The sequence below is a fragment of the Somniosus microcephalus genome, chromosome 12 (assembly GCF_052327205.1).
Source record: "Somniosus microcephalus isolate GS21.2 chromosome 12, FLI_Smic_1.0, whole genome shotgun sequence".
NCBI classification, from domain to species: Eukaryota; Metazoa; Chordata; class Chondrichthyes; order Squaliformes; family Somniosidae; genus Somniosus; species Somniosus microcephalus.
The window spans coordinates 45,623,267-45,644,523 of record NC_140998.1 but is presented as its reverse complement, the minus strand read 5'-3'; the positions used below and the strand labels follow the sequence as shown (position 1 = coordinate 45,644,523).

The window sequence follows — 21,257 nt, the reverse complement described above, 5'->3', positions numbered from 1 at the left end:
CTGTGCTGGGGCCTCAACTATTCACAGTATTTATTAATGAACTAGATGATGGCATAGTAAATCATATATCCAAATTTGCTGATGACACAATGGTAGGCAGCATTGTAGGCAGGGTAGATGAAAGCATAAAATTACGAAGGGATATTGATAGATTAAGAAATGGGCAAAACTGTGGCAAATGGATTTCAATGTAAGTAAATGTGAGGTCATCCACTTTGGACCTAAAAAGGATAGAACAGGGTACTTTCTAAATGGTGAAAAGCTAAAAACAGTGGATGTCCAAAGGGACTTGGGGGTCAAGGTACAAAGATCATAAAATGTCATGAACAGGAACAGAAAATAATCAAAAAGACTAATGGGATTCTGGCCTTTATGTCTAGAGGACTAGAATACAAGGGGGTAGAAGTTATGCTGCAGCTGTACAAAGCCCTGGTTAGACCACACCTGGAGCACTGTGAGCAGTTCTGGGCACCACACCTTGGGAAGGATCTATTGGCCTTGGAGGGAGTGCAGCGTAGGTTTACCAGAATGATACCTGGGCTTCAAGGGTTAAGTTACGAGGAGAGATTACACAAATGAGGGTTGTATTCCCTAGAATTTAGAAGGTTAAGGGGTGATCTGATCGAAGTTTTCAGGATATTAAGGGGAACAGATAGGGTAGATAGAGAGAAACTATTTCCACTGGTTGGGGATTCTAGGACTAGGGGGCAGAGTCTAAAAATTAGAGCCAGACCTTTCAGGAGTGAATCTAGGAAGCACTTCTACACACAAAGGGTAGTAGAAGTTTGGAACTCTCTTCCGCAAATGTCAATTGATGCTAGATCAATTGTTAATTTTAAATCGGAGATTGATAGCTTTTTGTTAACCAAAGGTATTATGTGATATGGGCCAAAGGCGGGTATATGGAGTTAGGTCGCAGATCAGCCATGATCTCATTGAATGGTTGAATGGCCTACTCCTGTTCCTATGTTCCTACTTCATTATAGTCTTTGTAAACTGTGCTCCTTGGTGTCAAATCAATAGTCACTTAGCATTCATTTTTATCACTGACTCATCAATATATGTGAAAAAGCATAAAAATATGCAGAAAGGGTAATGTTATGCTCAGTTAGGAGACACTGGTAGGTGTTCAACCACAATATCAGAGCCATCCAGGAACACCCTGCCATGATTTTTGAGGCATCCTTAATGGTGTCACTGGATATAATAGGTTACAAAAGATGCCACTGCTACTGCCATCCCTATTTTGGTAAACACACATTATAACAAAAGGTTTTTTTTTCTCTACATGCATTACCTCCATGAAAAATGTGGCAACATTTTTCCATTTGTTCATAAACACACAACCCAATGACATTGGCCAGTGCTTTTCCATTTCTGTGCATGCTAGCCCATGTTTTATGTGGCCATTCACTTCAATGGGCAGAAAGTCGTGGATTATTGATTATAGAGGTGGAAAGTCATTTCGTAGACATGGTGTCATCCTGTTGATAATTTTGATTACTTCTTCCAGTCCTTCACACTCATCAAACAAAATATAAGTCTACCAGACACTAGTTCACGAAGAGCATTTAATTAAAACAAACTGCAAACGACATTGGAAAAGTTCAGATGCAATTTCTACTTTTAATATAAGTTATGTAATTTAAGTACTTATGAATTATGCAAAGCATGAAAACAATAAGTCTACATTTAGTCTACAAATAAATTTGATGCACTTGATTATTATTGAAGAGAGCTTTATTTGACTTGAGATCACTTCATAAGATGTTTGGCACATTACTCTATTGTAAAGCAATTTTTTTAACTAATTATGCAGGCTAACCTTCAAACTATTTAAACATTAACAGCTGTTAGAAGTAACTTCATTGCTTTCCATTTATTGATGCTGCATTTTTTGTGAATGAGTGGATTTTGCGCCAGTGTCAAACAGTGGGGTTCATCACTCTTCCTGCAAACAGGATACTCTTGGTGCTGTGTTCAGCAATTAATAGTAAGAAGGGTCTGTTAAATACATACTGAAAAGGCATTGAGAGTGGCATTATTTCAACTGCAGTAACTGCTGTAGCTACTGTTCCTCTTTCATCAACATCCAGCACTGCCTCATGAGACACCTACAGGAACAAGGAACCAAGGAATCTGATGAATAGAAGTAGCATCCATTTTAATAGTTTAATGTGTTTTCTAACTCTTTAATGTTAAATTAGTTCTTCTAATCCAGCAATTAAAATAATCCAGTAGGTTTAAATACAATTTTATCATTCTTTAGGCCTGTCGTGCATTGGATCGTCCAATCACACATAGAATTACATTGAATGTACAACATAGAAACAGACCATTCGGCCCAACTGGTCCATGCCAGTGTTTATCCACACAAGCCTCCTCCAACCCCACTTCATCTAATCCTATCAACATATCCAGTGTATACTGTGCAGGTGTTACACCTGTCCAAGAAATGGGATAAAATGGATGGAACACAATGATTAATATAAATGTATCAATCTTAGTTTAATAATATAGAACCTCCCTGCTTTATCACTGTGTCAGACATCAGGTTTTATACCCATATGTCTGTTAGATCCTCCATTTTCTGAATTCCAATAAGCTCTCTGGTCCTGTTACACCCCCATTTTGGGCCATGGGATATGTGCCTCTGAATTTATCCCATCTTATTCTGTCTCTTTTGTCTTTCCCTAGGACTCTGTTTTCTTTCACTCTCCATATCAAGAACTTCATCCACTCATCATCTAACGCTATCTCCTCTTCTGTGGACAATTCCACATAAGAGTCAGTTAATTCCTGCATGCCCTCAGTGCACATTACTTTCAGTCCTCTTCCAATGCACCAGTTGAATCCCTGAATCCTGATCTCCGTCGTTGATGATTTTGTTTGTTGTAGATATAGTTTTATCATGTGAATTTCAAATCCAACCAACAGTGACCAGCTTTTGCCTTTGATATCAAATTTTGTTCTCCTTTGTGTATGGGTATTCTTAAACTTCTCCATTTCTTCTTATCTCAACTAGAGCTCCCATATCTCCTTGATTGATAAAGCTCAGTTTCCTTTTTAAAGCTAAGCACTTCTTTTCCTCTCTACAGCTCTTAACTCCCTATTACGCCAAATCTGCCTAAGATGCAGGTGCTGCTCCCATGTCTGAAGTCTCTTGAATTCCTTAACAGGAAATAAGAAAAAGCCTGTTGTTCAATTATATGATCCTTTTTTCACCTGTAGCCCCCAGCTTCTCAATCTTTTTATTTTATAGATACTAAAATGGCCAGTGCTGCTTTGAGCATTCCTTTCTTCTAAGTTCCCAATATATCTTCCTACACCCTTTTCTTCCTGGCTCCATCCTTGCTGTGTTTAAATCGAGACTTCAAGTAATATTTCCTATTGTAACTCAATCTTTCCTAGAACCTCAAACCTGTGGACTACCTTACCTCGCTCAGTTTTTCCCACCGCCTGCAATGTACAGGATTTTAACACTCAAGTTTGACATCATTTAGCTACTTCTTCAAGATTCATCTCATCTTGGGGTTGAAATTGTGTGTACAGGTTAATGTGTTCACATCAGCTTTGCTGTATGTTATTTTAGCTATATGAATAACCTGTTTATCTTTGTTATAATAGCGTATAGGCTATTGATGGAATCATGTTGGCCAATGCATGGAAAACACGTCACACAGGAATTTGAAGCCCTTACCTCTTACTCTATTCACCAAGCAGGTGTTGTGAACTGTGGGCCTCCGCCCTTGACTTTAGTTTCCCAATAAATCATTTGTGTCTTACTGAAGTTACATTGCACTCAGATACTGGAGAAAGGTATTCCTCCTGCGTCATTCCTTTGTGAAACTGTTACAATTCTTAGATTATTGTTTCAATAATTGTTATTAACACTTGCTTGGAAATCGGATGCCGATTTATGTTGCATCATGGATTCCAGAGTATTGTCAACTACATGGAAACAACTGATCATGTGTATGCTTGTCACAGTTGCAACTTGTTATTTTATGACCACAGGTCATCCCTGCTTTTGGGACATGATTTACACAGGCAAGCAATGTGAAAATTGTTATGTTGCCCTGTACAGATGGACTCAGCCTGCTTAAAGCCAGAAACTTGATGGCCTACAGTAGCTAGAACATCCGACAATACACATTTAAGTTTATTTTAGGCAGCGCAGAGTAAAATATTTCTTCAGATGATACTCCAGAAAGATGACGGGCAAGAGAGAAAGATCACGTAAAAACTTAAAGGCATATTTGTGTCTTCCGATGATAATTATTCAAATGTTATATGCAAATTTTAACATCTGTATCATTCCAATAATTTGGCCAATGTTTCCATGTTCTTTTGTTAGTTTGCAAAAACAAATTCAATATTATTAGTTTTCCAGTGTATTACCTCAGATACTTTTAGTGGTTTAGTTTCAGATATTCCAGAAAGGTTTGCATCATCAGTAAATGCGTCTGTGATACCCATCGTCATCAGTAGGTTTTTGAGCTTGTAGGATACCTTCATCGACAACTTTGGGAGGTACAGGTCTGCAGAACTATTACAAACATAGTGTCAGAAAGGTGTTACTTCTCTCATCATTTTCTCATTTCTTAATAAGTTTACCATTTCTTTGTTTTGTCATTTTTAACAATACATAAATTAAACCAATAAAAAAGTGACAGTATAAATTAATATGGTGGTAGATCTGGCCTTGTATATTATATATTTTCTTTGTATAAATTAAAAGTTAAGGCAGAGTTTGTCTTGTGGCTAGAAACTTTAAGCTGACCGATAGATGTCAGCCAGTCTAGACTTCTGTAAATGGTCTTTGTTTTTCATCCTCAGACTGCTTTGTTGTACTAGAGAAACCATGCTTCCTAGGAATGAATGGGACTTATTCAATTCACAAACATTAGGCTTGTGAATGCTGGGAGAATGAGACCTAAAGAAAAAGGGATGCAACATGGAGAGTCTCTGGGAACCGTTATGATGTTAGTGCAGGAATGAGAGACAGACTTGTGATGCAAAGAACTATTATACGTCAGAGGCAAGAGGTAAATATTGCATTGTTTTGAAAGGACCATGATAAAATTGTAACTTCAAAGGACATTGAGGGGATGAAGATTTAGTGATTCAACTATTACACTGCAAGAGGAATTAAGCTATTAAAGAAAATCATTCTTGGGATGTTTGCATCACTGGCAAGGCCAACATTTATTGTCCATTCCTTGTTGCCCTTTAGAAGGTGGTGGTTGACCTCCTTGAACCATTGCAGTCTGTGTGGTGAAGGTGCTTTCAGAATGCTGTTAAGTAGGGACTTCCACAATTCTGACCCAGCGACAATGAAGGAACTGCAATATATGTCCAAGTCAGAATGGTGTGTGACTTGGAGGGGAACTTGCAGGTGATGGTGTTAAAACCCATCTGGCTCAATAATGCCCTTTAGGGAAGGTAATCTGCCATCCTTAACTGTTCTGGCCGATATGTTACTACAGATCCACAGCAATGTGGTTGACTCTTAACTGCCATCTGAAATGGCCTCGAAAGCCACTCCGTTGTAACAAACCGCTACAAGAAACAACAAGAGCAAAACCGAACGGACCAATTGGCATCAGCCTCGGCTAGTCAAGCAACAGTCTGACATAGTTATACTCACAGAATCATACCTTTCAGCCAATATTCCGGACTCCTCCATCACCATCCCTGGGTATGTCCTGTCCCACCGGCAGGACAGACCCACCAGGGGGGGCGGCACAGTGGTATACAGTCGGGAGGGAGTGGCCCTGGGAGTCCTGAACATTGAATCTGGACCCCATGAACTCTCATGGCTTCAGGTCAAGCATGGGCAAGGAAACCTCCTGCTGATTTCCACCATTTGGAAGAAGCACTGAGGGTAGTAAGGGCACAAAATGTAATCTAGGTGGGTGACTTCGATGTCCATCACCAAGAGTGGCTCGGTAGCACCACTACTGACCAAGATGGCAAAGCCCTGAAGGACATGGCTGCCAGACTGGGCCTGCGGCAGGTTGTGAGAGAACCAACATGAGGGAAAAACCTACTTGACCTCGTCCTCACCAATCTACCTGTCGCAGATGCATCTGTCCATGACAGCTTGGTAGCAATGACCACCACACAGTCCTTGTGGAGATGAAGTCCCATCTTCACACCAAAGACACCCTTCATTGTGTTGTGTGTCACTACCATCGTCGTGGGGTCAAAATCCTGGAACTCCCTCCCTAACAGCACTGTGGGAGTACCTTCACCACACAGACAGCAACCATTCAAGAAGACCGCTCACCACCACCTTCTCAAGGGCAATTGGGGATGGGCAATAAATACTGGCCTTGCCAGTACCACCCACATCCTGGAACAAATTTAAAAAAAATAAATCTGCTGTCCTTGTCCTTCTGGGTGGTGGAGGTCGTGGGTTTGGGAGGTGCTCCCGAAGAAGCCTTGGTGAGTCGCTGCAGTGCATGCTGTAGATAGCACACAATGGCGCCCCAATACAACAGTGAGGGAGGGAATGGATGTTTAGGCTAGTGGCTGAGGTGCCTGGGAGCACTCAGGCTGTGCAATCTAAAGGACGTTGATGACTAGTGTAGTATTAGCTGCAAAACAAGGATTTTTTCCCCCTTTAAGCTGAATGGAGCGCTCTACCTCTGCACAGCTAGAAAATAATTATATTTAACTTGATTTCACCGATGTGATGAACATACCTAAGCTGTAATGAATAAAATAAGTGTTGAAAATTGGTAATGGTCAGATTTTGTTCCACTTCTGCCAATTTTCCAGGGTCTGGTAGAATCAGCACCAGGGAAGCATTTCCGTTATATGGAACCCTAATCACAGAACTAGAAAGTTGCTGATCGTAACTGTTATGAAACATGCCCGTTTTACTCATCATTTGAACTTTCACTGTTGTTGCATCATCTACATGAAAGTCAGCTTCACGAGTGTACCGAGGATCAAAAGGTTTCATCCATTTACCTACAAGAATCAAATAGAGATAGTGAGACACTACACTGAACAGTTCACTAACTTGTATGAACATACAACATATAATTTCTTCCCTTCCCTAAAGTTAACAAGAAAGGAGTTTAATCTCCTCTGTTTAGTGTAGAGGTTAACTGAAAGTCAACAGAAAATGATCATCAACACATTAAGCAGTGTGCTAAAAATAATCTGCAGAGGGATTTAACCCTCAGTCATTGCAAGTGTAGAACAATTCCCCACTTTCTATCGACACGGATTTTGCTTCTAACAATCACAAAGGAAGGCAACTAAACTCCATAGAAATTCCAAAAAGAATTCATGGCCAATGATTTCTTTTGGCACAAATAAATCTAATCTAATACTTTGTTATTTATCTGTGATAGGGACAAGCCCCTGCGTTTAAAAAATAATCTTTTCCACTCGGATCTTGTTGCATGAAGCACTAGCCGTGCAGTGATAAAGTAGGTCGGTGAATGCCCGACACCAGGCCTACTGCACAGCCATTCTAAAACTGAGTGGTTCATTGGCTGTGAATTGCTTTGGCACTTCCTGAGGTAGTGAAAGGTGCTATATAAATGCAAGTTCTCTCTCTTTCTCCTTATGTACCTGTTGAGAATCTACGTTCACAAGTTATATATAATTTTTAACACTTTAAAAAGATACCTCTTATATTTTCTCGAACATATTCTCACTAACCTTTGCTTTCCCTTTCATTCTGAAAGTCTCTCATAAGGTATGAGTCATAAAATCTAGAACTGAGCAGTATAGAATTGGGAGTAATGACTCTACCTTTATTGCTACAAATTGATTCAGAGTTAATACACTGAGGCCTAGAAATTCAGTGGGCTGCACCACTCGTTAGCGCCTTAAGAGGGCACTAAGTGGGTTGGAAGCCACTGGCCACGCCTCCCACTAAATTTAGCGGGACGCTAATGGTGGCGCTAGCCGTTAGCGCTGCGCCGCTACCGATTACGTCATCAGTGTGCGCAGTGCCCCGCTACCGCCCCGATCGTGATATTTAGTTGCGCCCCCTGCTTTAACGCTGGACGCTATTTGCGCACGGTTCAGGGGGCCTACCTGCGGCGGTAGAGGCGCTAATTAAAGGAGAGGTGTGGGGCGGCCATTTTTTTTGCTGGCCTCCTGCCAGCACACCTCCGTGCTGCCCCCCCCACCGCAGAGTGCCGACTGCGTTCCAAGAGCCCGGCATTTCTCCTCGGTGCCGGGCTCTTTTGCCGGCACTCGCGGTCCTCGATTGCGCTGCACAAGGCCCCTCCCCTTTAAGAAGTGGAGGAAGGCCTGCAGTACCGCAGCGCGCTGTGCCGCACGTTGCGCAGTGATATTCAGCTGCAGCGCCCCAAGAGGGATGCGGGGCGCTACTGAATTTCTAGGCCTGAAAATTTGAGCAACTTTAAAGAATTACTGTAAAATCATTTGTATAAGTCACAGCCATTATTTTACAGCTCCCTGCAGGGTGTCAATTACCTCACAGCAGTATGTAAAGCAGGCCCCTGGTTCCACAGGAGATACAACCTGTACAAAGGCTGACTAATGCACAACCTTACAGCCAATTTAAAGCCAATAGTTTTGTTCACCCACTATTTGCCCAATGTTTAGATTTGAGTAAACCCTTCTTCTGTAGGAGAACTGGTGAGTTTCAGTGCGGTGCCGAGCTCTGCACAGGCCCAACATTTTGTATCAAGTGGAGGCACTAATTCCCACTCAGCTGATGTCAGTGATGAGCTGGTCTGAAAGAACAGACATTGTCATCGCTTTTTCTTCCTGAATGGAGTGGAGTTCATCCGCTAATTGAATGCTAGCTGAGTGTTGCTATGTACTACAATTCTGGTTTAACATTCTTTTATTTTTTCTGGTTTTTGTATTTATATAATGATTATTGATAAAACCCGGGAAACTAGCAGTGGGGGGTTACTCAGCCAGTGGTATGAGGGGCTAGGGTTAAGTAACATCGTTGAAAGGTGACTGATGAAGTATGCTGGATATTTGCTGATATTAATCAGGATGGGGTTTTCTTTTGAGGCAGAATGAGAAACATTTTGCTCTGCTTCCATCTCTGCTCTATCTGACCTCAGATTGCCTTATGATGACACTGGGTGTAAAATCCAAAATAGCAAAATATTTCATTGCTCAGCATTGAAAACCTTGCACCTTTACGCCAAAATTTTGAAATGAACAAGAGGGATAACATTTTTTCAGTTCCCAAAGCAACTATTCTCGTCCTTTTGAAGCCAAACTGACACGGAGTAGCAAGTATTGGTGAATGATGGGCAGATTTGTGCTGTAGACGTGCACTTTCTAAGTATGAAGTCAAGGTTGGCCAAATTCATTTCGCTCTGGATCTTTGCACTCAATGGACAGTTGAGACTTTCATCATAACTCCTGTTAGTCCATTTTTAAAGAGGTGCCGATGATAAAACTTCACTTCATGTTAAATATGTGCTTCATTACTTCCCATTTAGGGAACTCACATTGCAAGGTATGGGCAACTCGGAGCAATAATAACCTGATAATAGAATATCATCTGGAGGACTACTTCTTAGAATACAATTTTAATTAAATCAAGAAACGAGTAAAATATGTATCTGTTAATGAAACATTCATTAATTTTTGAATTTCATGTCAGTGATAAGCAAATAATTAACTTTATTTCAATTTATAAAATTAGAATGTCACTCTCTCACCTCTGTTTGTGTATTAACCAAATCTCCTTATAGGAATACTCTGATGAAAAATAATTACTTAAGATCAATCTTTTAAACATCTAATTAAATTAATCCTTCCAAAAATCTCATCCATGCAACATAATGCATCTTAAATTTCTTTTGTGCTGTTGATTGCCAAATCTATCTGCAATGTGTGAAGAGATTTGAGAATTTCTGTTAGTGTTACCCTTATTTCCTGTATCATGACTTGGCTGCCTCTCTGACTCCAAGGAATGATGGAAATATTGTAGCAATGTAAGCTGCAACAAACATACTTTCCATTGGAATTATCTGCTTTGGCCCTTGCCTCATTGTCCCCCCTCCCTACATAGATTACCTTGTGTCATCCATATTCTGCCAGTCTGCGGTCCTGGACCGATCCCACCCCCACCAGAGGCCAGCTTTTACCCCTCAATCACTAGGTCCAAAAACAGATTAGCTGGCCATTTATCTCATTGTTGTTCATGGTGCCTTGCTGCGTGCAAAATGGCTGCTACATTCACCTATAAAATAACAGTGACTACAATTCTAAAGTCATTCATTGGCTCTGAAGTGCTTTGGATCATCCTGAGAACTTGAATGGCTGTGTATAAATGCAAGTTCTCTCTATCTTCGAACCCTTCTCCACCAGCGACCAGGCACATTCCGTAGACCTGGGAGTCTGCCACACCCGTCCTCCACTGAAACTGTGACCTGAATAAAAGAAAAGCAAAAAAAAGGGAAACAGACAGGAGGAGTAGAAGAGCACAGTTTGAGGGAGGAGAAAGAGGCAGTGTAAGATAAGAGCAGAGACAGGCCAGTAGATGGGAAGACAGATGGAGAGAGTAAGAGCAGCTCAAGGGGAGAGAGACAGGCAGGCAGATAGAAGCAGAAGCACAAGATCAGAGAGAGAAGTTGAACACAAGTGAGAGAGCTATGTAAGCTTTGGCAATATGGTTCTCTGTAAACTTTCATGCCAATAAAGAATTTGAATTTGAATTTGAATTTGAGAGAAAAGCAGAAGATGGAACAGAAAGCAGCAGGAGAAACGATAAGGAGAAAGAAGAACACAATATAAAGAGAGCGATGAAACATGAAGCTGACAGAGACAGTTAAGAGAAAGACTTCTTTGACTAACACAATAATGAGAGCTTTGCTAACACGGAGCCAGACTGTCATCCCTCAAACAAATAAACTAAAAACAAAACACAGATTTGATTGAAAAAACATTTTGTTTAGGATCATTTTTTAGATATCTAAATGAACGAAATTAATTGTTTTGAAGATTAATATCTCATCAATACACCTTAATGTAGCTTAAGTTTCCTCTATTACGAATCATCAAAATGACTGCTTTATGAAACCAATCGTTTCCCCCAAAGAATTTAACTTGAAAACATCATTAAGAAATTGTCCTACTCAAGGTACATAAGCTATATCGTCCCTTTGTTCAAATGCTTTAAGATATGTGTGTATAACTTACAAAAGACGTCTTACCTTTGAACAAGACATAATTGAGAAGTATCATCACTGTGTCAGGATTAAGCTTTTTAATAAAGTCTTGAATTTTGCCATCTGTTTGATTTCTCACATAAGTGTTGATCTGTTCTTTTGCTTTTTCTGGTGCTCTGAAATCAATGTTGGTTGCCTCTGCCAAATAAAATTGCCTTGTATCCTCAAGGAATTTCTTTTTAAGTAAGAGTCCCTGTTGGACGTACAGAGAGTTTCCCATCATCAAATGCAGTTCACTACTTTCTCTGGTTAGCTCTTGCAGGAGGTCTTTGAACGCCACATGCACTTCTGTCGCATCATTCTGTCTCATATTGCTGAACCCGAGAACCTGGAGAAGCTGATCTCGAGTGTTTTGTTTTGCACCCTGAGACAGCATAGCGAGGGCGGCAGAGATACTTATTGGAGAGAAGAAAATATTTTGAGAAGTCGAGCTTGGTAGAGAGGCAATCTGCCTGTAGAGACGCAAGGCAAAATCTGTATTTGCAGCTGAAAGTTTGAGTGCAGACAGTTGTCTATTTAGATTGTTTTCGTTCGGTACAGCAGGTTCTCCATTGACACTGACTATTCCACTGTAGAGCACAGTGACCAGTAGCAAAGCAACTGGAATCAGCTTCTCCATCTTGAACCTGAAAAACAAAGAGCACACTTGTATTGCAGTGTTTTGAGATTGTTCCAATTCTGACCAGGCTTCACTTACATTCTGTGGAAACTTAATGATGAATCTTTAGTACATCCTGTAAGCTAACTGAGTCCTAAAGAAGTTCGAATATTGCCAACTTAACCTCTAGAACAAGTCAATTTACTAGGAGCTTCTTATTTAAAGTCTGATCATAATTTCAGAGTCCTACCTAAAATGAAGCAGGCCTTTCGTACTCGGCTTTCTCCCTGTTCAGGCACGGTCCTTGGTGTTTCCTGTCAATTTATACCGTAGCAAATGCAAACAGATGAGTTACACATTAATCAGTAAACTGACCTTCAGTCCAGCAGTTATCATTGCTAGACAATGGTGTTTACCATTCTTTCAACTTTGTGCTTAGCCAAATACGTTAAAAAGGTTTTTGTAACATTAGTTTCATCTATTACATTTTGCATTGAGAAAAGGTGCATGTTGGTCCAATTTCCCTCTCTTCTATTATAGACTGATGTCTCCCAAGCTATGTTGTTCTAAATAAATTATAAGCCATTTGTTACTGGATAATTATTGCTAATTCCCACATTTTTACACAAGGCTATTGTTGTAAATAAACTTGCAGCCTTATAATTCTAATTCATTCTCATTAGCTAACTCCAGCATAGTTGATTTTTCATAGAATTATAAACAGCGGCAGCTTAAGAGAAATAGACTGATTGCCATTTAAAAAAATCTCACGCATACTTGATGCAAATAAAACAATTTTATGTAATTAAATGTATTTAAAATAAACTGTAATGAAGGTTTAAGTCAGGGTACATATTACTCACACAATCTAAGAATGTTACAGCACAGAAGGAGTTTCATTCGGCCCATCATTGCTGCACTAGCTCTTTGAAAGAGCTATCCATTTTGTTCCATTCCCATGCCCTTTGCTTAAATCCTTTTAACTTTTCTTATTTGGTATTGATCCGTTTCCCTTTTTAACAGCTATTATGGATTCTTCCTCCACCACTGTTTTTGATGGGTCATTCCGTGTCAGAACAACCCTCTGCATAAAACGATTTCTCCTAACCTCTCCTTTTGTTCTCTTGGTGATTTATGCCCACTAATTGCCGACTTATTGACCAGTGGAAATAGTTTTTCCTGATTTACTTGATCAAAGCCCCTCATAATTTTGAACACAAATGTGGAATTGTTGAGCTAGGCATCTAAAACTAATGAGAGTTGCAAACCTAATTTTATTTAAACTTGTTTGTGGCTATGCATCCAGTTAACAGGGCTAATTTACAATGATCTAAGCAAAGGTGAGTACTCATACAGCCACATTTAGCTTAATCAGCAACAAATTGAATGAGAAAAGTTTACTTAAAGTTCTGAAGATCAGTTGATGAAAAATCAGGGAGGATGATCACAAAACTAATTTGAAGTGTAAAAGTTTATGCCTAAGTTAGTCAATAAAGTTTATTCAAAGGGATACATCAGCTGAATTTTAATTTGGAAATACAAGTTTCTTTCAAAGTTAAAGTTTGTAACAGAGCAGGAACTTCACAGTGGATTTGCAAACACATTTTAAGAGGTATATCTAACCTTACTTTAAAGTCATACATCCAAGTTTGAAAGTGTGCAAGTAACAATTAAAAAAAATTGTGCATGGGTTTCAACACTGTACAAATAAATTAATTACAGGTTATTGTTGGCACGTGGAACTTGGTTATTCGGCTTCTGAAAGGTGGCCATGTTTAGTTCATTCAATATAGAGCAAAAAAGGTGATTGGCTTCATTAAAGAGAAAAAGAGATGGAGAGAGATATACAGATTTCATTTAGCAGCAGCCAGTCTGTTCAAGTGACCAGTTTCAGACCTTGGGACTGGACATTGCAACCTACACAAAGGTTGACATATCACCCCGGCCAATGCAATTTTAATTTAATTTGTTAAGTATTATTTAAAGCTTTATTAATTTACAGTTGATTTGTTTAAACAACACACCAAAAGAGAACAAAGGTTGACATATGAATGTGTAGAGAAATATGCGCAAGAATAGGCTGAAGGACGGTGCACTGATCGACTGCCAAATAAGGCAAGGCCACTTCCAGTTTGATAAAGAAATCAGCGTATAAAAAAATAGACTTTGTGTTAATTTAAGAAAGAGAGACGCCGACAAGATTTAAGAGAACGGTAGCGTAATGGTAATGTTACTGAACTAGTAATCCAGAGGCCTGGACTAATAATCGGGTGACAAGAATTCAAAGCCCACCACGGTATCTGGGGAATTTAAACTCAGTTAATTAAATAAATCTGGACTAAAAAGCTAGTACCAGCAATGGTGACTATGAAACTACCGGATTGTCATAAAAACCCATCTGGTTCACTAATGTCCTTTAGGGAAGGAAATCTGCTGTCCTTACCTGGTCTGGCCTATATGTGACTCCAGACCCACAGCAATGTTATTGACTCTTAACTGCCCTCTGAAATGGCCTAGCAAGCCACTCAAGGGCAATTAGGGATGGGCAATAAATGCTAGCATTGCCAGCGATGCCCACATTCCGTGAATGAATAAAAAAAAATTGAGTGCATACACTCAGAACTGCTGACAAAACTCTGCTGTTAAACTCTGAAGAAATTATACACTGCTTTTAGATTGTTCTTTATGTTAAAGTAGAATAAATAAAGAGATTATAATCGTAAGACTGAATTCTTTACTACTCAACTGAACAACAGAAGACTGTTTAAAATAACAACAGAAAATGCTGGAAAAACTCAGCAGGTCAGGCAACATCCGTGGAGAGAAATTTGAGTTGACGTTTCGGGTCGAACCCTTCCTCAAAACTGGAAAGAAAAGAAACTAGATCGAAGGCAGGGCTGCGATCGGACAAAAGAATAAAAGAAACAAAAGATGTAAAAGAGATTAGAAGCTAGACGAGATGATAATAGGCTGGGATTAGGTGTAAAGTGTACTGGCAGGGCTGTTTAAAACAGTTACAGTTTAAAACAGTTACAGAAAGCACCGTGTATGTCGAGTGCAGTGTGTTCAGAGTTCCTCTCCTGCACCGTGTTCAGGGTTGACCCAGTGCACCGCGTTCAGGGTTGACCCAGTGCACCGCGTTCAGGGTTGACCCAGTGCACCGCGTTCAGGGTTGACCCAGTGCACCGCGTTCAGGGTTGACCCAGTGCACCGCGTTCAGGGCTGACCCAGTGCACCGCGTTCAGGGCTGACCCAGTGCACCGCGTTCAGGGTTGACCAAGTGCACCGCGTTCAGGGTTGACCCAGTGCACCGCGTTCAGGGTTGACCCAGTGCACCGCGTTCAGGGTTGACCCAGTGCACCGCGTTCAGGGTTGACCCAGTGCACCGCGTTCAGGGTTGACCCAGTGCACCGCGTTCAGGGTTGACCCAGTGCACCGCGTTCCGGGTTGACCCAGTGCACCGCGTTCCGGGTTGACCCAGTGCACCGCGTTCAGGGTTGACCCAGTGCACCGCGTTCAGGGTTGACCAAGTGCACCGCGTTCAGGGTTGACCCAGTGCAGTGTGTACAGTTTGTCTAGTGCAGAATTTTCAGTGTTTATCTAGTGCTGTAGGAGTCACAAAATTTCCACATTTCCCCAAAGTTATTAGTAAAAGGGACCCTGCTTGGACATTTTAAAAGGAGTACCCAAAGATGGCGTCCGCACTTCGTGACCAAAAGCCTGCAAGATTTTAAAAGCTTGGACTCTGTGGCACAAGCAGCTTTTGGGGACATTGAAACCTAAAATGCAGTTTCTGTGAAGAAGGACTTTGTATTTTGAAAGCAGACAGAACTCTGAATATGCATTAAGCCAAATTGTAGACCGACCAAAACCAGTTAGGCCTATACTTGAGGCCATCAAGTTGTTTGCATAAATAATCAGAAACAGCTTAAGGAAGCCGTTGAGGCTGGACAGGCCGATTTAAAATGCATTAATAACAATACAGCTCAGACATCAGGCCAGTAGGTGCGATCACCGGCCATCTAAAAACAGTTCGTTTAGATTGCCACAATTATTTAAACTAGCCCGCCAAGATTGGAACAATGAACTAACCTGATTTGGCGTGCAGATAAGGGGCTATCGTAAGGAGTATAACTGCAGGTAGCAATCTCTCTCTGCTCTTCTTGGCTCTTGCTCTGCTCTCGTGGCTCCGGCCTCTTGGGCTGCCGCTCATACTCGTGCCCTGGCCTCGTGGCGGGTTCTCTCCCCGTAGCAGATTTTCGGTAGCCAGTTACACCATACCAACAGCAGGGGAGGGGAACGAGACCCAAGTCCATAGCCATCCAGGATGCCCAGGCCGCAGAAAGGGGTGAGACGAAGTTGAGCAGGTAGCCCAGTACTTGTATAGTAGTCCGACGAGACGAGACGAGTAGAGACGAAGAAGATGATAACTCGATAAGGGCAGAGCAGGGCAGCGAAAAACATATCGATAAGAAAACCAAGCACCTAGTTATAAGCTGGCGCTTGGGAAGATGAACATTCCTCGTTGAACACTGCGAAAACGCAGGTGGCCACGCCACGACGAATATACTGGCGTTCTTAAGCTTGGGTAGGAAAACCTAGGCAGTTAAAACTACCAACTGCCCTGCAGGCACAACGGTGCCGCCGCCGACCACCCGAGGGAGAAGAAGAGGAGAACCCATCACGACGAGACGATGACGGCAGCAGAGGGGAGAAGGTGTGTCGCAGTAGCAGACCCAGCACCGCGCCCCTGAAGACCACGTGGCGACGGGGTACCTAGAAGGACCAGAGACCAGATTTCAAAACACTCACTCGTTAACAGTTGGCTTTATTTTGGATTGGTGAGCATGAATTCTGGCCCCTCATAGCTTAATCTAGTTAGGTATAAGGGGTGGGATAAGGATAAGGGGATTGTTAAGATAGTTTGTTTTCCCTCGATGTGCCGTGTGTTCCCCATTCCCTGTATAAGTATAGTTATTTTGTATTTGCCTGTAATTTTATACTAGTAGCTTCTCGTAAGACTGTTAATTTTCTACTTTAATAAAATCTTGGTTTTCTTGCATCCAAACCACCTGTCTACTCGTGTCTTTTCTGTATCGCCGCCTGTACCTAAGTCCGGTGTCTAGAACCCAGGGGCGTGGGAGCGATTCGAACCGCTCACAAAGAGTCAGGGGCATAACTGACTGGGCGCACGTGGCAAACCACACCACCCCGTACAGTGCAGAATGTTCAGAGTTTACCCAGTGCAGTGTGTTCAGAGTTTGCCCAGTGCAGTGTTCAGAGTTTGCCTGGTGCAGTGTGTTCAGAGTTTGCCTGGTGCAGTGTGTTCAGAGTTTGTCGAGTGCAGTGTGTTCAGATTTTGTCCAGTGCAGTGTGTTCAGTGTTTGTCTAGTACAATGTGGACAGAGTTTGTCCAGCACAATGTGTACAGAGTTTGTCTAGCACAATGTGTACTGAATTGATCTTTATTTTCAACACTTTGCTTTCTTGGACAGATTTGTGTGCACCTTTGGAAGTGGCTTAGTGAGTTGCAGTGAATGGTGAGACATAATGGTACCCTCCACAATGGTCATGAGTGTGAAAGGAATGGCTTGGGCATTGTAGGGATGTTTTATGGTGTTGGTGTGGGGTGAGGCCAACCTGGCGCATTATCTGGCAGCCAGGGTGTACAGTGTCAAGTGAAGTAAATCTGGCCATGGTGAGGTCGGGTGCTGATGCCCTCTGTCCTGTGCAGCATCAGTTGTTTGCGGAGAAGATTGGTGTTTTGTATTCCACTGTGTACATGCCTGGACATGCCTCGGCTGACTCCTCCCACAAGTCCTAGTATAAAGGTGACTGCTCCCCAGCCCCCTTTGTATTCTGGACCGGTCGACCACTCCAGGCAGACCTTCATTCTTTTGTTAATAAAAGCCTTTAGTTACTCTCTTAACTCTCAGTCTTTTATGAGTAATTGATAGCGCATCAATTTTATTAACAAAATTTTTATAATGGAGAAGATCCTCACACCAGCATGCCTGGACTTAGATCATCGGGAGGCGGACTCATCCACCAAGTTTACTCACTGGCTTAAGTGTTTCGAAAAATTCCTGACCGCCTCCGCAGCAATCAAATCGGACGAGGACAAACTGGATGTCCTGACCTCCAAAGTGAACCACCGAGTGTACTCGGTCATCCAAGACGCGACCTCGTACGCGGACGCTATCAAGCTCCTCAAGGACCAGTACACGCGCCCAGTGAACGAAGTGTACGCCAGGCACCTTCTGGGGAGTCGTAAACAACAACCTGGGGAATCGACCGTGGAATACCTTCAGGCACTGTCTGTGCTTGGCCGGGCCTGTGGTTGTAAGGATGTAAAGGCCGCCGTGTACACAGAGGAACTTATCCGGGACGCTTTTGCAGCGGGCCACAGATCCAATTACACCCGACAGCGACTGTTGGAGCAGAGTGACCTCGACCTCAACAAGGCCTCTGAACTCGCACTATCACTGGATGCAGCCTACCGGGGCATGGATGCCTACTCCTCTGCACCGTGGACGCCGCGGGGAATGACAGCCTGGGACACGGTAGGACCGCCTCATAGCGCCGTGCCACCCCAGCAACGGCCCAACTACTGCAGCAGTGCCCCAAGGCCAGAAATGCTACTTCTGTGGCCAGGCAAAACACCCCAGAGCGCGCTGCCCGGCGAAAAACGCGATCTGCTCGGGCTGCGGGAAGAAGGGACACTACGCTAACGTCTGCAGGGCCAAAGCCACCCTGAACCCCAGCAGCGCCGCGTGTGGGCCATGCGGGCCGCCATCTTGGGCCTCCACGGCCATGTGCGAACCACCAGTACAGCAGCCATTTTGGACGCCTCCAGCCACATGGGGATCATGGACGCCGCCATCTTGGACGACAGCCGGAACGCAGCAGGCCCCCAACACCGCCTCATCTGATACCCGCAGCGACACACCGACCCCTACGCTGGCATCCGTTACACTGGACCAAGCGAGACCGCACCAGCTGGCCAGCTGCACAATGGACATTAAGGTAAATGGCCACGATACAATCTGCCTTTTTGACTCTGGGAGCACGGAGAGCTTCATCCACCCTGACACGGTGCGGCGTTGCTCTCTCCCAGTCCTGCCTGCGCACCAGCGGATTTCTATGGCCTCCGAGTCCCAGTCGGCGGACATCGGCGGCTACTGCGTAGTGACACTCGTAGTAGACGGGACCGTGTACGATCATTTTAAACTTCTGGTCCTGCCCGACCTCTGCGCTGCCGTCCTGCTGGGGTTAGATTTTCAGTGCCACCTTAAAAGTGTTACGATGGCGTACGGTGGACCCCTACCCCCACTCACAGTCCGCAGCCAGCAGCTCCCAAATTGCCCGCCGCGCACCAGGTGCAACCTCTCCACACTCAGTCACCCCCCCCCCAACTGTTTGCTAACCTCACCCCCGACTGTAAGCCCATCGCCACAAAGAGCAGGCGATACAGTGCCGGGGACAGGGTTTTCATTAAAACCGAAGTGGAGCGGCTCCTGAAGGAAGGGATTATTGAGGGCAGCACCAGCCCCTGGCGAGCCCAGGTTGTGGTCGTTAAGACCGGCGAGAAGCAGCGCCTGGTCATCGACTACAGCCAGACAATAAATCGCTACACCCTGCTGGACGCCTACCCACTCCCCCGCATAGCTGATATGGTCAACCAGATCGCGCAGTACCGCGTCTTCTCGACCATTGACCTGAAATCAGCGTACCACCAGCTCCCTATCCGCCCTGAGGACCGCCAGTATACTGCCTTTGAGGCAAACGGCCGCCTCTACCACTTCCTTAGGGTTCCCTTTGGCGTCACCAACGGGGTCTCCGTCTTCCAAAGGGAGATGGACTGGATGGTAGATCAAAATGCGTTGCAGGCCACTTTCCCATATCTGGACAATGTGACCATCTGCGGCCGTGACTTGCAGGACCATGACGCAAACCTCGAAAAATTCCTCCGCACCGCCCAACTCCTGAACCTGACATATAACAAGGAGAAGTGCATATTCCGCACAAACCGCCTCGCCATCCTTGGCTGTGTTGTGGAACACGGAGTCATCAGCCCCGACCCCGACCGGATGCGTCCCCTTATGGAACTCCCACTGCCCCACTGCCTCAAGGCCCTGAAGAGGTGCCTAGGGTTTTTCTCCTATTATGCCCAGTGGGTCCCCTACTATGCGGACAAGGCCCATCCGCTGATCAAGTCCACCTCTTTTCCCTTGACGGCAGAGGCCCGCTTAGCCTTCCACCGTATCAAGGAAGACATTGCCAAAGCCACCATGCACGCAGTGGACGAATCCATCCCCTTCCAGGTGGAAAGCGACGCGTCCGACTTTGCCCTGGCCGCTACCCTCAATCAGGCGGGGAGACCCGTGGCCTTCTTTTCACGAACCCTCCAAGGCCCGGAGACCAGACACTCCGCTGCTGAGAAGGAGGCCCAGGCGATTGTGGAGGCTGTGCGTCATTGGAGGCACTACCTGGCCGGAAAACGATTTACCCTGCTCACTGACCAACGTTCAGTTGCTTTCATGTTTAACAACAAGCAGAGGGGCAAAATCAAAAATGACAAGATCTTGAGGTGGAGAATCGAACTTTCCACCTACAATTACGAGATCTTGTACCGGCCCGGGAAGCTCAATGAACCCCCGGATGCGCTATCGCGTGGCACCTGCGCCAGCGCGCAGATCGATAGACTGCGGGCCCTCCACAATGACCTCTGCCACCCGGGGGTCACCAGGTTCTTCCACTTCATCAAGGCCCGCAACCTGCCTTACCCTATTGAGGAGGTCAGGACCATGACCAGGAACTGCCAAGTCTGCGCTGAGTGCAAACCGCACTTTTATAGACCAGAGAGGGCCCACCTGATAAAAGCCACTTGCCCCTTCGAGCGCCTGAGCGTTGATTTTAAAGGGCCTCTCCCCTCCTCCGACCGCAATGTGTACTTCCTCAATATTATTGATGAGTACTCCCGTTTCCCGTTCGCCATCCCCTGCCCGGACATGACCAGTGCCACGGTCATTAAATGTCTGAACGACCTCTTCACCCTGTTCGGTTTCCCCAGCTATATCCATAGCGACCGGGGCTCATCGTTTATGAGCGACAAACTCCGTCAGTACCTGCTAACTAGGGGTATTGCCACAAGCAGGACCACCAGTTACAACCCCCGGGGGAACGGACAGGCGGAAAGAGAAAATGCGACAGTTTGGAAGGCCGCCCTGCTAGCCTTAAAGTCTAGGGGCCTTCCAACCTCCCGCTGGCAGGATGTGCTCCCCGATGTGCTCCACTCTATTCGGTCACTGCTCTGCACTGCCACTAACGCCACCCCTCATGAGAAAATGTTTGTCTTCCCAAGGAAGTCCACATCGGGGACATCGCTACCACCATGGCTGACGTCCCCGGGGCCGGTCCTACTGAGAAGGCACGTGAGGACCCATAAAATGGATCCCCTG

The 21,257-nt window shown here is 44.1% G+C and overlaps 1 protein-coding gene across 1 annotated transcript; it reads right to left on the bottom strand.

The window, feature by feature from the left end:
* Nucleotides 1–1,557: 1,557 nt before the first annotated feature.
* LOC147109137 (alpha-1-antiproteinase-like) lies at nt 1,558–12,116 on the bottom strand. Its single transcript, XM_086002761.1, has 5 exons — nt 12,047–12,116; nt 11,184–11,824; nt 6,711–6,981; nt 4,402–4,549; nt 1,558–2,114 (listed from the first exon to the last, which is right to left on the bottom strand). Exons 2-5 carry the CDS (start codon nt 11,815–11,817, stop codon nt 1,926–1,928), a joined length of 1,242 nt encoding a protein of 413 aa, XP_085858887.1. The 5' UTR covers nt 11,818–11,824; nt 12,047–12,116; the 3' UTR covers nt 1,558–1,925.
* Nucleotides 12,117–21,257: the final 9,141 nt, after the last annotated feature.

Excerpts from the sequence above, each read along its gene's own strand:
- LOC147109137 (XM_086002761.1), bottom strand. The coding sequence starts at position 11,817 with ATGGAGAAGCTGATTCCAGTTGCTTTGCTACTGGTCACTGTGCTCTAC. Across the intron at positions 6,982-11,183 it reads CAATTATGTCTTGTTCAAAG|GTAAATGGATGAAACCTTTT; the intron begins GTAAGACGTCTT and ends TGATTCTTGTAG. Across the intron at positions 2,115-4,401 it reads AACCACTAAAAGTATCTGAG|GTGTCTCATGAGGCAGTGCT; the intron begins GTAATACACTGG and ends TTGTTCCTGTAG.